The 13,264-nt window shown below is 37.4% G+C and overlaps 1 protein-coding gene across 1 annotated transcript in view; it reads left to right on the top strand.

Moving 5' to 3' along the window:
- Window positions 1–11,215, top strand: part of dhrs1 (dehydrogenase/reductase (SDR family) member 1) — a 21,815-nt gene extending 10,600 nt beyond the window's left edge. The window contains 9 exon segments of the mRNA XM_073873231.1: window positions 2,370–2,513; window positions 3,394–3,537; window positions 3,667–3,695; window positions 3,697–3,723; window positions 7,132–7,263; window positions 7,715–7,859; window positions 10,232–10,301; window positions 10,421–10,501; window positions 10,580–11,215. Of these exon segments, the coding sequence (XP_073729332.1) occupies window positions 2,370–2,513; window positions 3,394–3,537; window positions 3,667–3,695; window positions 3,697–3,723; window positions 7,132–7,263; window positions 7,715–7,859; window positions 10,232–10,301; window positions 10,421–10,501; window positions 10,580–10,716 (909 nt within the window). The 3' untranslated portion in view covers window positions 10,717–11,215.
- The last annotated feature ends 2,049 nt before the right edge of the window (window positions 11,216–13,264 follow it).

Raw genomic sequence — 13,264 nt, forward strand, 5'->3', positions numbered from 1 at the left:
CCTGTGGTAAGATGGCCGCCAAATGCGGACGTTCCACTCAATTGGCCAGCAGCGCGGGTGAGACATCTAGCCTTTATACATATCTATGGTAGGAACTACGCTCTTTTGAGTAAAACGATTGTCCTTATATTAGACGTATTACGGGAATTACGGTCATAACAAACACTCGGGTCATTTCACAAGACTCTGACTATAGTACAGATTTCACTTCAGATCCTGGAAAGACCTCCTGACGGACAAATAACGTTTACCTGAGGTAAATTGCAGTGTGGTATTGTTTGCTGCCAATCCGTGACTGTTGTCCTTGCATTCATTGAATTGTTACATATCAGGTTTTGTTACGTATGTAAGCGGAGTAACGTTATTCTTATTTTAAATTAATTACACGAGCGTTATTTTCTCTCCATCACGTTTAACACCCGGGTTTTGTTAGATGTAACGTTTATAATGTGTTGTTTGGACATTTTGCTTAATGAATGTAACTTTGGTTGAGGAAGTCAATAGTGTCCCCTCTCGAGGAAGTAGGAAACAGTGCAATGTGACCACAGGGTGACGGGCTTCTCTCTCTCTGGCCGTTTCTCAATCCGAAGGTTGCAGCCTCCGTAGGTCGCATATGCAGGCTGCATACCTCATCAAGCGGAAATGCAATATTCTATACATAACCTTACATAATGAACTGTATTGTTTTTATTATCTTAGAATGAGTCGTTTTTATCTACATGCACCACGGGTCCCCTTACATGAAAGTCACCATGTTCCTACTTTATCCCTAAATGGACAAACTGCTATATCCACCTAAGTTTTGACGTAAATGTGGGCGGCGCCATCTTTGATCTTTTTTGTGTAAGACTTCCGGTGAGCCACTAAAGCTAATGGTAGTCGTAATGCGAGGGACACGACACAAGTGTGCCATTTTGACTGGCTGTTTAATGTTTATTATGAAATTCAGGAAGACCGGCATAATTTGTGCATTTAGAGGTTGCCATAATAGCTGGTACAAACGCAGTAAATCTCTACAAAACATTTAACCATAATCCATGCACAAGAGCTGAATGTGTATGTGGCTCACGTTCACCCATGATCTGTATTTACAAATCCATCCAGTAAAACCTTTCATAGAAGCTGCCAGTAAACAATAAATACAATAATTGTTTAAAAACAACTAATATCATGCTGATAAAAATATACTGAATTAGCTGGTTTATTTATTCTGCTATTGTATATTATTACAAAAATGCGATTACAGTACAGAATGTATACCACATAATCTGCTTAGTTAATGTTTATAATAGTTCATAATGTGTTTGCGTGTACTTTTGTTATGTTTTAAATGAAAAAGTAAATAATTTCATAAGCTCATGGTCCCATCTAGTGTGTGGAGCGATGTAATAATATTTTCATAAAACGAAAACAATACTGAATACATGTAGTAGTTTAATATGTTTATTATGATTTGTTCAAATAACGTACAATGTGTTGAATTAGAAAGATGCTGCTGATTGTTGGATTCTGTGAAGCTTGATGTGCCGCCATAAAAACTTAAACAAGTAAATTAAACATTGCCATTTAAAAAAAACTCGCAACAAGGAGACAGTTGGGACATTTTTAACATACGCCTGAAAAGGTTAAAAACACAAATTTTTGGTCTATTTCATGTACAAACACTGACTTTCTCATTGTAAAGATACTGGTATGTCTCTGTGCTGTTATATTTGCGCATTAAAGACCCGTCACCCCTGAGCAACAACACAAAATTATTGAATATATCTTCATATGATATATCAGGACACTTCTTTATTTCATCTCCACACTGGTTCACAAATGGCAGGTGTAGTAAATATTTACCATAACTGTTTAAATCATGTTTTATGCGTGCTCCCACTACACTGTTTTCTATCGGCTGCCTATTGAAACGGATGTGTCACACAAAGAGGGAAATATGTCACATAATTTCCGTGTGACCCCAGTTCGATTCCTGACTCGTGGTCATTTGCCGACCCCTCTCTCCTCCCTGTACTTTCCTGTCCTCTCCTCATTCACTGGTAATAAAGGCAAAACGGCCAAAAAATATAACTTAAAAAAAAGTTTGTTTACAGTCCTCATTAAAAAGCATTAATATGAAACAATACTGCAAAAACATTTTACTAGCTGTTATATTCCTGTTGTTTATTTATTGTCCATCATTTCCAATTTTTCTGATGCATGCCCTTCATTTAAGGGGCAATTGCCGACACCTACACGAAGACTCAAAGTTGGCATAACCATAGCAGAAGTAATGCGTTTAAAAAAAATGCACTAATGTAAACATAGTCTCAATTCTTCTTTTAAAACCCTGTTTGTCGGTCTGCCTTGTCTTTCTCTATTGTCAGATGGCACTATCTGGGTGGATCTGTGTGGTGACTGGTGCGTCCAGAGGAATTGGAAGAGGTATTGCTCTTCAGTTATCTGAGGCTGGTGCCACCGTGTACATCACTGGTCGACAGGACAAGATTCTGAAGGAGACAGCAGCTGAGGTTTGAAACTACAAAGTTTTAGTTTAAAAAAATACCCTAACAAGTTGTACAACATTTGTGCTGTTTGCATAAAGGTTACCATAAATCATGTAGCTTGTTTATGCATTTGATTGTCAGTTTTCACCTCACCCAAAATCCAATCCAACCTGAGGACCAGAATTAAAGATGATTAAAACTTGGATGTGGGCAAAATTGACTTGGCCTAGTCTGCCCACAGAAGACATCCGAAGCAATGTACTGGCTAGGGTTGCAAAATTCTGGAAATTTTCTGGAATTTTAACAAATTACAGGGATGTAGTTGAAAGTTGAAATCTTGTGACGTACCCTACAACAAGATTTAATGCAATTTCTCTTTAATTTCTACCGTGCATATTTCTCACATGCACACTGCTTACTGAAGGGCCACTGAGGCCACACCCCCTGCATGTTCTTGCATTTTTCCATAACATGCACAAATCATTTTTTAATAATTTCTACATTCTGCTAGACACTTTTCTGTTATCATACAGAATTACAGTAACACCTAAAAGTTTGGACAGGCACATTAAAATGTTTAATGTTTTTAAAGGAAGTCTGCAAGAAATGTATCAAATAAATCAAGGCTTGATGATCGTAAAGTATCAGGATTCTGCTTATGACCAAACAAAATGTTTATTTATGTTTGTATATATGGTTTATAGAAATTTCCCAAAATTTCCACAAATTATGAATATTTCCAAAATTGCCCAGATTAAGATCTCATGGAAAGTTACCGGAAACTTTCCGCCTTTTTTCAACCCTGATCCTGGCAACCATCCAGGATTAAGTATTAGACAGCAAATGACTTTTTGTATAAGAATCTTAAATTTCTTACATACATCTTTTATTGTCATGATTAAAGGTGACGCAGCGAGGTGGCAAATGTCTGCCAGTAGTCTGTGACTCATCTAAAGAGGATGAAATCAAGGAGCTGTTTGAACGTGTCCGGCGTGAGCAAAATGGCAGGCTTGATATCTTGGTGAATAACGCTTATGCTGGTGTACAGGTCAGTTACTGCACAACATATGTGGCAATTCCATTCTTTCTGAAAATATCTTTTTATATATTTAGTGCTTGTGTGTATTACCATTGTATATTATTTCATACAACAAGTGTTGGTTATCTCTGTGCACAGGCCATTTTTGAAAACACGGGAAAGAAGTTCTGATACCATCAACAACACAGGTCTTAGGTATACTTTATTTTTACACGACATTAACCCCTTCAACTGTCAACTGTTGAAATAGTAAAGACCTTTAAATTAATAGAGCTCTGGGATTCTTTGTTGTAGAAGCCTAATTTTTGTTTTAAAGAAGACACTCTAACTTTTTACACTGAAGTGTCTGTAGTTGAAAATTATAAAAATAGTTATAGCAGTTTAACACTAGCCTACGGGTGGGCCCAAATGTGTACTACCATTAATATGTTAGTCCCAAAATAATCTTGACAAGCTATAAATTATTGGAAAGCTCTAAGTGTCTAGTCTTATCACCATTTTGCAAAAAGTATAAAGTGAGAGGAATTTCTAAAATGTCATTTTGTTAACATATTTTTAACACTTAACTCTTTCCCTGCCATTGACGAGTTATATCTTCAATTAAGATAAAACATTTTCCTGCCACTAACCCTTCCCTGATGAGTTTTTACCATAATCTATGATCCCGTTATTATCCACTTACCCAATTTATAAAAACGCATGAGCTAGTTCGACAATATTATAAACTCTTTGTATGTTTTGATCATCATTCTGAATCAGATCTCTAACAAAGTCCTTTACAAAAATGCAATTATTTCAGCTTTTTGCTCGAAATTTTTTATTTTTTAAGAAACCTACCCATATTTAAGAGGTGATAAAAAGAGAACAAATGAAGATAGGATGAAACTTTCCAATTTTGTTTGTTTATTTGTTTGTTTAAAAGCAGAGGGTCTGTTCTTTCATTTTAAATATATTGTATGTTTATATATTTATAGATGAAAATTTTCCTGGAAGGCATTTTGTGAAAATCACAAAAATGCTGGCATGCAAACTGTTTTGAAAAATGCTGGCGGAGAATGAGTTAATATCCATTCAACCTAAAATAATATTGACAAACTATATATTGATGAAAAGAATGTAGTTTTCATATTTCATTACTGAGAAAAGAATGAGACATTGAGAGTAATTTTCTAAAATGTTACTTGGTATTACATGTTTATATCACTAATATCCTGTTGTTATAAATCTTCAAAAATCTTGACAAACTACATATCATTGGAAAGCTCCAAGAACCTAGTTTTCATATTTAAAACCCTTTTGCAGTAATAGTAAGGCAATGACAGTAATTTATTAATTTGTGATAATTTGTAAAAAAAAAAATTGGCAGCAAACCGTTGACATCTAGAGGCCTTTGTTGGTAAAACTACTAAAAATGTCACAATTTGTCATTTTAATTCAAAGGGGACATTTCACAAGACTTTTTTAAGATGTCAAATAAATCTTTGGTGTTTTTAGGTTTGTCCTTTAAAATGCAAATGAGTTGATCTCAGCACTAAATGGCAGTGCTGTGGTTGGAAAGTGCAGATAAGGGGTGGTATTATCCCCATTCTGACATCACAAGGGGAGCCAAATTACAATTTGCCAAAAAATTTACATATTTTTTCACATGCTTGCAGAGAATGGTTTACCAAAACCAAGTTACTGGGTTGATCTTTTACACATGTTCTAGGTTGATAGAAGCACTGTGGACCCAATTATAGCACTTAAATATGGAAAAATAAAATTTTCATGATATGTCTCCTTTAAAATTCGGATCAGAACTAGTTGAGACTTATGGCTTCATGTTTTTAGCATTTTGGGCAAAAACATTTAAATTTTTGTTGTTTTTAAATATTAAACATATAACTTATTGGATTATTTTTATTTATTAAAGAAACATGCTAACTTTTTTGGACTTTAGCTTATTCATTGTATCCCATTTAGATAAGTCCATACATACCCTTTTCATCTATGTGCGTCCTGTAACTCTGTCTGACGCATCTACCGCTAGCCTGCTGCTCCCAATAAGTGACAAAATAATGCCAACATTTTCCTATTTATATGTTGTGATTTGTATAGTCAGAACTTCCAATCGCTAATACTAATGCAACCAAGCAACTCAGATCACGCATGCAGCTACGAGTCTACGACTCCTCTGCTCGCAAAAAAGGGCTCATGTGACCTGAGGAACTTGTAAAAAACATGCATGTCCGTGGTAACATTATCAATAACATAATTGTAAAAGTTCGGTGTGTGTTTAGTTTCATTTCATAACGACAAATATATCAACACCACGTTTAAAAGATGTGAGGCTTTGTTGAATTGGGACGTGAGAGGAACGTGTCCTGTTTCAGATTGACTTACAAGATCCACGATAGGCTTCGGCTAATGCAGCCACACAGTCACTCATCCGCGCAAGAACATGATCTTGTGAGTGAGTCCCAGACAAAGCCGCTCGCCCGCTCCTGCACGGGTCCTGTGAGTGAACCACTCACGTCACTCTGAGTGACTCAGTCAACAAGAGGAGCCGTGTACGTCCGTCGGTGGCGGATCTTTCCAACAGCACTGCTGCAACAGTCCTCGTATTTACATTTTTTAAACATTTACAGCTTCTACCCAAAACATTGTGCCAGTCAGTCAAATATTGCAACAGATTAGCCTACATGAGTCAGTGGGTTATTAATACGAGCAAGGCTCGTTTCTCCTAGTCCAGGATTCAAGCTCTATGAGTTGAGTCACTCTCTGTGTGAATCCCCGAGCCGCCGACCAACTCATTGTCGCGCGCACGAATCCCTTTGTACTCGGACTCACAGCTGCAGAAAATTACGAGTGAGCTTTTGGCTCACTCGGTACCCCCAGTCGACATTTGGTGATGTAAATTAACTCGTTGTTTCAAGTTATAGAACATGCAGCTTATGTAGAGTTATGTGTTGTAATTCTGTTGTAAACATTTGAAGAGCTTTGTGTTTGATCCAATTTCTCATTTTTAAAGCAAAATCTGAGAGGACTCAACTGACTCGGGTTAATGGTCACTAAGGACTCATGGTTCTCGAGTCATTTTAGGGATCGGGTTAAATGATCCGAGTTTCGAGTGACTCGCTCATCACTAATAGTCACAGTGTGTACAAATAACAAGATTATATGAGACACAGCCATCTTTTAACAGTATACATACTGGGAACTATATTCTTAGAAGGCAGCACCCGAGAAGCCCAGGGAGAGAGGAGCAGAGAGTTCACTTCACCCAAGTAGCAGTGCTTATGTATACGGTTAAAAGATGGCTGTGTCTCAAATTACCTTGTTATCACAACATATAAATACGAAAATGTTAACGTTATTTTGTCACTTATTGGGAGCAGTATGCTAGCTGGAGCCATTTACTTCCAGTCTTTGTGCTAAGCTAGGCTTGCAGGGGTGCGACAGACAGAGTTAAAGGATGCACAGAGATGAAAAAGGTATGTATGGACTAATCTAACTCTGGGGGATACGGTGAATAAGCTAAAATCCCAAAAAGTTGCCATGTTCCTTTAAAATAAACTTAAACTATATTAAGTAACAAAAAAATCACCCTTTGTGTTTTTACAGGGGTCACTATTTCTGCTCTGTGTATGCTGCAAGAATGATGGTGGCTCAAGGCAGTGGCTTGATTGTGGTTATATCATCCATGGGTGGTCTACGCTACGTCTTTAACGTAGCCTATGGGGTCGGCAAGGCTGCGTGTGAGTCTATGTACATTCTGAGGCATATTAACAAGGGGCTGTTTATTTAAACAACAATGTTTCTAACCAAAAATGGGAAGGGTTGCATGCGGTTTGGTTGCTTGTTTACACAACAACGGCGTTTTGGGGTACTAAAAATGCAAACTTTGGTAGACGGGTTTCAAAGTGCACGCTATTGAAAACCATGTGTTGCTGTCCGTGTAAACTACCTAAAATGCAAATTGTGATAATGGGGATGGCATGCACTCCATCTGATTGTTTGTACAAGAATGTGCATAGTACAGCGCTTTTCGTCATTTTTGGGGATCCATGTAAACGCAGATCTTTTTAACATAATTGTTGTGTAAGTGAAATTAAAAGGAAATACATAAAAGGAAAAACTTCAGTTTTTTATTACATTGTTGTTTAAACATAGCTTTAAAAACAGTTTTGTTTGTTCTTTGTCTTTAGTGTGACAGACTGGCAGCAGATACAGCAGTAGAGCTGAGAAAGAGAGGTGTCGCTTCTATAAGCCTTTGGCCCGGAGCGGTTCAGACCGAGTTTATTACCCAAAAGTTATCTCAGAGTGAGACATCTTCTGGTTTTGACCCAAAAGTAAGTCATCCTTATTTGACCTTAATCACAGTCCTTAAAGCAGGGGTCGGCAAGTAACTTTGGCCGCGGGCCAATATTTTTTTTAGCCAGTAGATGGCGGGCCAACTGTTGTTGGCACACTTACGTCTTATTTTGAATTAGTCTAGTATAGGCTATCTGATCTTTTGTCAAGAAACATTGTCTTTATTTCCTATTTAAAAGACGAAAGACGGCATTAAAAATTGCTAAAAACATGGTAATGTGTCTGTGTATCATTCGTTCAATCGTTTTTTTTTCAAATTAAAAACAAAAATGAAAAAATTAACCACCACGGGTTTTCTGATTGTGTGCTCAGATAAAAAAATGTATTACTGGATTAGACTATTTTTTATTTAACTCCTTTATAGGCATAATATATTAATGAAATCATTTTAAACGGATCAAGTACTATAGTGGTAATATTACAGGCATTTATTCTCTCATGAAATACTCTTACAGTCCGACTTTTGAACTATTCCTTTTTTTATTCATATTTATCCGGGACACACACATACACACCTAAGGTTTAAGGAGGTCTCCGCTGGACTGTTTTTTGTCCAGCTCCGACAAGGTTCTATTCAGTAAACCGCTTAAAATACACTCTGTGTTCACCCGCTTTATTTCCCGACCTGACGGGTCCGCAAAACTTAACGTCACGTTTCCAGAATCTCACATTCAAATGCCTCTAACGAAAAGAGACAGATAATTTTAAATGTTATACAAAAATTGTGTTCGTGCCAATAAAAATATTATTTTAACATTGTATTCATTGTATTTATAATGAAATATAAATAATAAATTTAATAGGACAAAGCCTCTCACTCAAATTTCTCACCATCATAAACCGAACGGTTGCGGAGTTGCTGTTCAAATTGCTGAACATCCTCCTTTGCCAAATTTATAACGTTTTAAACGGAGGTAAAGATCAAAGAACTATGCGTTAGGAAAATTAATAATAGCTTTATTTTAATAGACATGTAAAACCATATTTTGGCGGATTACTTTCATTTTTTTAACGAATCTGCCCATTTAGTCTTAATAATTAACGGTAAACGATCTCGAAGGCAGGTCGAACCTTAGGTCGGGCTCGAGCCCCAAGTTCAAGTAGCAGAACACAACAGTACTCCTTTCAAATCTACTTTAAAAGTGTATTAGTTAAAATATTACTGCAGTAAAAGAGTTTATTTTTATCATATTTTGTAGTGGTTTCTAAAAGCCAGCAATTACTTTTCAGTAATTTGCAATGTCACGGAGTTTAACGTCTTCACGCGTGATGAATTGACATGATTTACGAGATAAATTTGCAAATGATTCATGAAGTCATACCTCTGCAATTATTTGATCGATTGTGTTTTAGAAGTATGCTCAAACTCTAATGACAGTTATGATCGCGGATGCGCTGGTAGAGAAAGAGAACGAGAAAAAGCGGCCCGTTAAGATAGCTATTATAAGCATTTTTTTTCAGGACATTCTTGCTATTTGTCAGTGTGTTATACGCAAATAAATAATAATGAAAAAAGTTCAAAAGTCGGACTGTAAGCGAATGAGACTTACAGGAGAGCATGGTTGCTATTCAAACCCTTATTAAAACGGCTGTAATCTAATAGTACCTGATCTGTTATAAATTATTTCATTGGTATATGTCTGCTAAGGTGTTCAATTAAAATTTGTCAAACCCGTTTCATTCATTTTTTTCTATTTTTGATCTGAGCGCACATTCAGAAAACGAGTCGTTTGATTTTAGTTCAGGAAATAAATAATAGAAAAACAAGTCGTTTTTCTTTATTTTCTTTTTGGTTTTGATTTGAAAAAACGAATGAAGGAATGATACACGGGGCCATTTTTGTAAACTGTTATTGTAAAATAAAAAAGTCTGATTAAAAAAAAATTTTAAAAACGGACTTCAAATTAATCCGGTGGGCCAAATATTGCTGACGGGCCACTTTTAGCCCGCGGGCCGCCTGTTGCCGACCCCTGCCTTAAAGGAATAGTTCAGCAATATATAAAATTATTATAATTTACTCATCCATTCGTTTAGTTGAACATAAACAATAAAAAAACAACATAATAAAATGCTATCATGTTTTATCGGGGTAAACGTGGCGAAGCTTCGAAACCGAACACATCCATAAAATTTTCATATTTTGGTATATTTCATTTTTTAGGCCTTTAGTTTGTAAGTGCATGCAGGCAAACACACTTGTCTTTCTATTATTAAGTATAATATTAATAGTTTAATAACAGTAATAGCATTTTTTTTAAATTCCTAAGCTGGGACAATTTAATTGTACAAATAAAAATGACTATATCAAAACATCCTTCATCAATACTTATTCACAATTTGTCTTTCTCAGTTTAGGGACATGTTCGCTAATGGTGAGACCACAGAGCTTAGTGGGAAGTGCATTGTTGAGCTCGCCAAAGGTTGGATTTTCTTAGGATTTAATGAGTTAACATGATAATAATTAACATGAAATGACCAACATTGTTATTTAAATAAGATGTTTGCTAACACATTTGTGTTTTATGCTTATTGACCAAAGATAAGAATCTCATGTCAATGACTGGGAAAGTGCTGATGACCTGTGACCTGGCTCGGTGCTATGGTTTAAAGGATGTTGATGGTACAGAAAGATCTCTAGACATAACAAAACTAAATAAAATGTAACAAACTGTTTCTAATGAATACCATATCTTTCCAGGCCGCAATATAGTGGACTACACCTCTCTGAAGTACATCATTTCACAAGTACCCTATGTGTCTTGGCTATCCGTAATCACACCTTCATTCATCAGAGTGCCTCGCTTCATGTTGAATCTTGCTAGTGGCAAATTCTGACATGCCTCAGTGCCGAGACGGTGCCTACTTCCAAAGGAAGATTTGGATTTAGCCAACAATTAAAGTTGACCCCATTTACTTAATTCACACTCCTGGTCTTATGTGTTTCGTCTCACATCCGTGCACTTCATTTCAAAGAAAAAAAATTGTCAACATAACTTTTAATTCAAATGTAATCCCTCCATAAAATAACCTTCTGGCTGACATCACCAACAGTGGCGGCCGGTCACTTCTTTTTTGAGGGCGCACGGTGCTCATCACAACATGTATTTAGCTTGTTATGTCAAAATACTGTATGTGTTCAGCACCTCATGTCAACTTATGTGCATCGTGTCGGCGCCAATAGCCCTGTGGTTAGTGTGCCGACATATAGCGCACTCGGTGACCCGAGTTTGATTCCCGGCTCTGTGGTCCTTTGCCGGTCCTACTCCCCTATCTCCACCCAACACTTTCCTGTCAACTCTGTACTACAACACTATCCAAAATAAAGGCATAAAAGGCCCTAAAAAAATATAAAAAAAAAAAAACTTATGTGCATCATGTCAACTATATATGTCTGCTGCAGATAAGGGTTTTATGATAAAAGAGATGCTCACGTTTGTCAGATACTCAATCCAATCCACTTAATCCAATGTGTAATCAGTGTGTCTTGCAAGTATTTTGTGAACGTGAGCGTCTAGGGCGCACTCATATTATCCAAACAAAACCATGCCCCAGTGCGATTGTCCACCCTCCCTACTCCCCCAGATGCATGCACTGTACTTTTAACGCTCCGAGCCCGGGTGCGCTTTCGTCGTTAGGATGTGATTGTTTTGAACAAAGCAGGAAGTAAAGCTCTCTCTTAACACTGGAACCCATCGTAATGTTAAAGCAACACTATGTGGTTTTTTACCTTTAAATAATGTCTCTAAAATTATTTCAGTGATAGAACAACTTTTAACTGGACAAATTGTACTGTTGCTGCAACCTGAGCAGCCTCCTAGCTGCTACAAGCACACTCTGAAAGTGGCGGTGGAGGGTAGAGCACACAGCCCTGCCCCTCCCCCTGCCTGCAGAAGAGTGTCTGATACCAGGCACTGTTGCGCTTTTCAACCACATGGGGGAGCTGTAAGTCATTTTTACATGGAAACTACATAGTGTTGCTTTAAGTCTGTGTTTTTATTTGAGTCGTTTGGTGCGCGATGACACACAGCCCTCTCACATGCCTATCATATTGCTTAGTTGACCTGTCGCTGGTGTAGTTCAGACATTCACGTAACCCTGCTGCGCGCATCATAACGGTACATTCACACGGGGCGAAAGCGTTAACGCTTGACGGAAGGCTTGTCTGAAGCGCGGCCAACAGCCAATCACAGTGGCCGCAACCTATGCTTCGGTCTTCCATATACGTAATTGGCTGGCTCTGCCTAGGTTACGCACACGTTGCCGCTTGAAAAGTTGAGAAATGTTCAACTTCTGCCGCGAGCAACGGCACTGACGCGGTGCAAATAAAGTTCGGCAACGCATGACGTCACCCATTAAAAGTGAATGGGAAGCGTTAACGCTTACGGCCCGTGTGAAAGCACCGTAAGGTTTTAAAGGGAAAATAAGTAGGATTTACTCCCATCTAGTGGTGAAATTGTATTTTGCATTCAAACGAATAGTGCTCTCTAGCGCCTCGCTTTTCCAAATGCGTGTTGAACTCACTGAAAACGTGTTGTTGAAATGCGTTGTTAGGCTAGTGCTTTTTGTCCCTCTCTGCTATTATAGTTTATCAAATATGGCGGAACGACATGAAAGCCTCCCTGGACTTACCCGTTTAATGAGAGCAGAAATTCTAAGCTTACAAAGAAAAAAGTCAGATCACTGGCGGAGGTTATTTCACACCAACGGGGACATATTTATAAATAAAGACATTGATTTTGATTAATAAAACACTTAAAACCCTACTTACTGTCCCTTTAACAAAGGCAGATGAAGGCGAGTGGTCGTGCAATTGACGTCTCTCCTTCTGAAACACGCTCTGGGGCGATCACACTGCGCCTGAGCAATGAACATTTGTGAGATGGAATAAAAGCAACATGTTCCTGTTTCTCCAAGACGTCAGAATGCCACATCAAATATCATCTTGGATCAAATATCTCATTTAAAGCTCATACATTTAATTGCTCATTGTGGTGAAAATGAAATTGAAAATAAAAATGAATGTAAAAATAAATGTGAAAATTTAATCAAATGGCAAAAACACTGAATCAAGATGGATGTAATTCAGAATATTAAAGACTTGTTGTCTACTACAGTGGACATGTCATAATAAAAAAAAAATTCTTTATTATTTTTTGCAATGGGTTTGTTACTGCCGCAACACTTCATGTTTAACCCTAATAAGACCCTTGGGGTCAATCCTACCCCAAGCCATTTTTCATTAGTTTAAAAACATGTTCCCCTTCATCTCAGTGGAATAAGATTTTGTGACTTTTCCAGATTATCTGTCAAGATTCATATAAAAAACTGGGCTTGATTCGGTCGTTCTAAATAGACCCTCAATAGTTCATGTCACAGGCGGTTC

The sequence above is a fragment of the Misgurnus anguillicaudatus genome, chromosome 2 (genome assembly GCF_027580225.2).
Source record: "Misgurnus anguillicaudatus chromosome 2, ASM2758022v2, whole genome shotgun sequence".
NCBI lineage: Eukaryota > Metazoa > Chordata > Actinopteri > Cypriniformes > Cobitidae > Misgurnus > Misgurnus anguillicaudatus.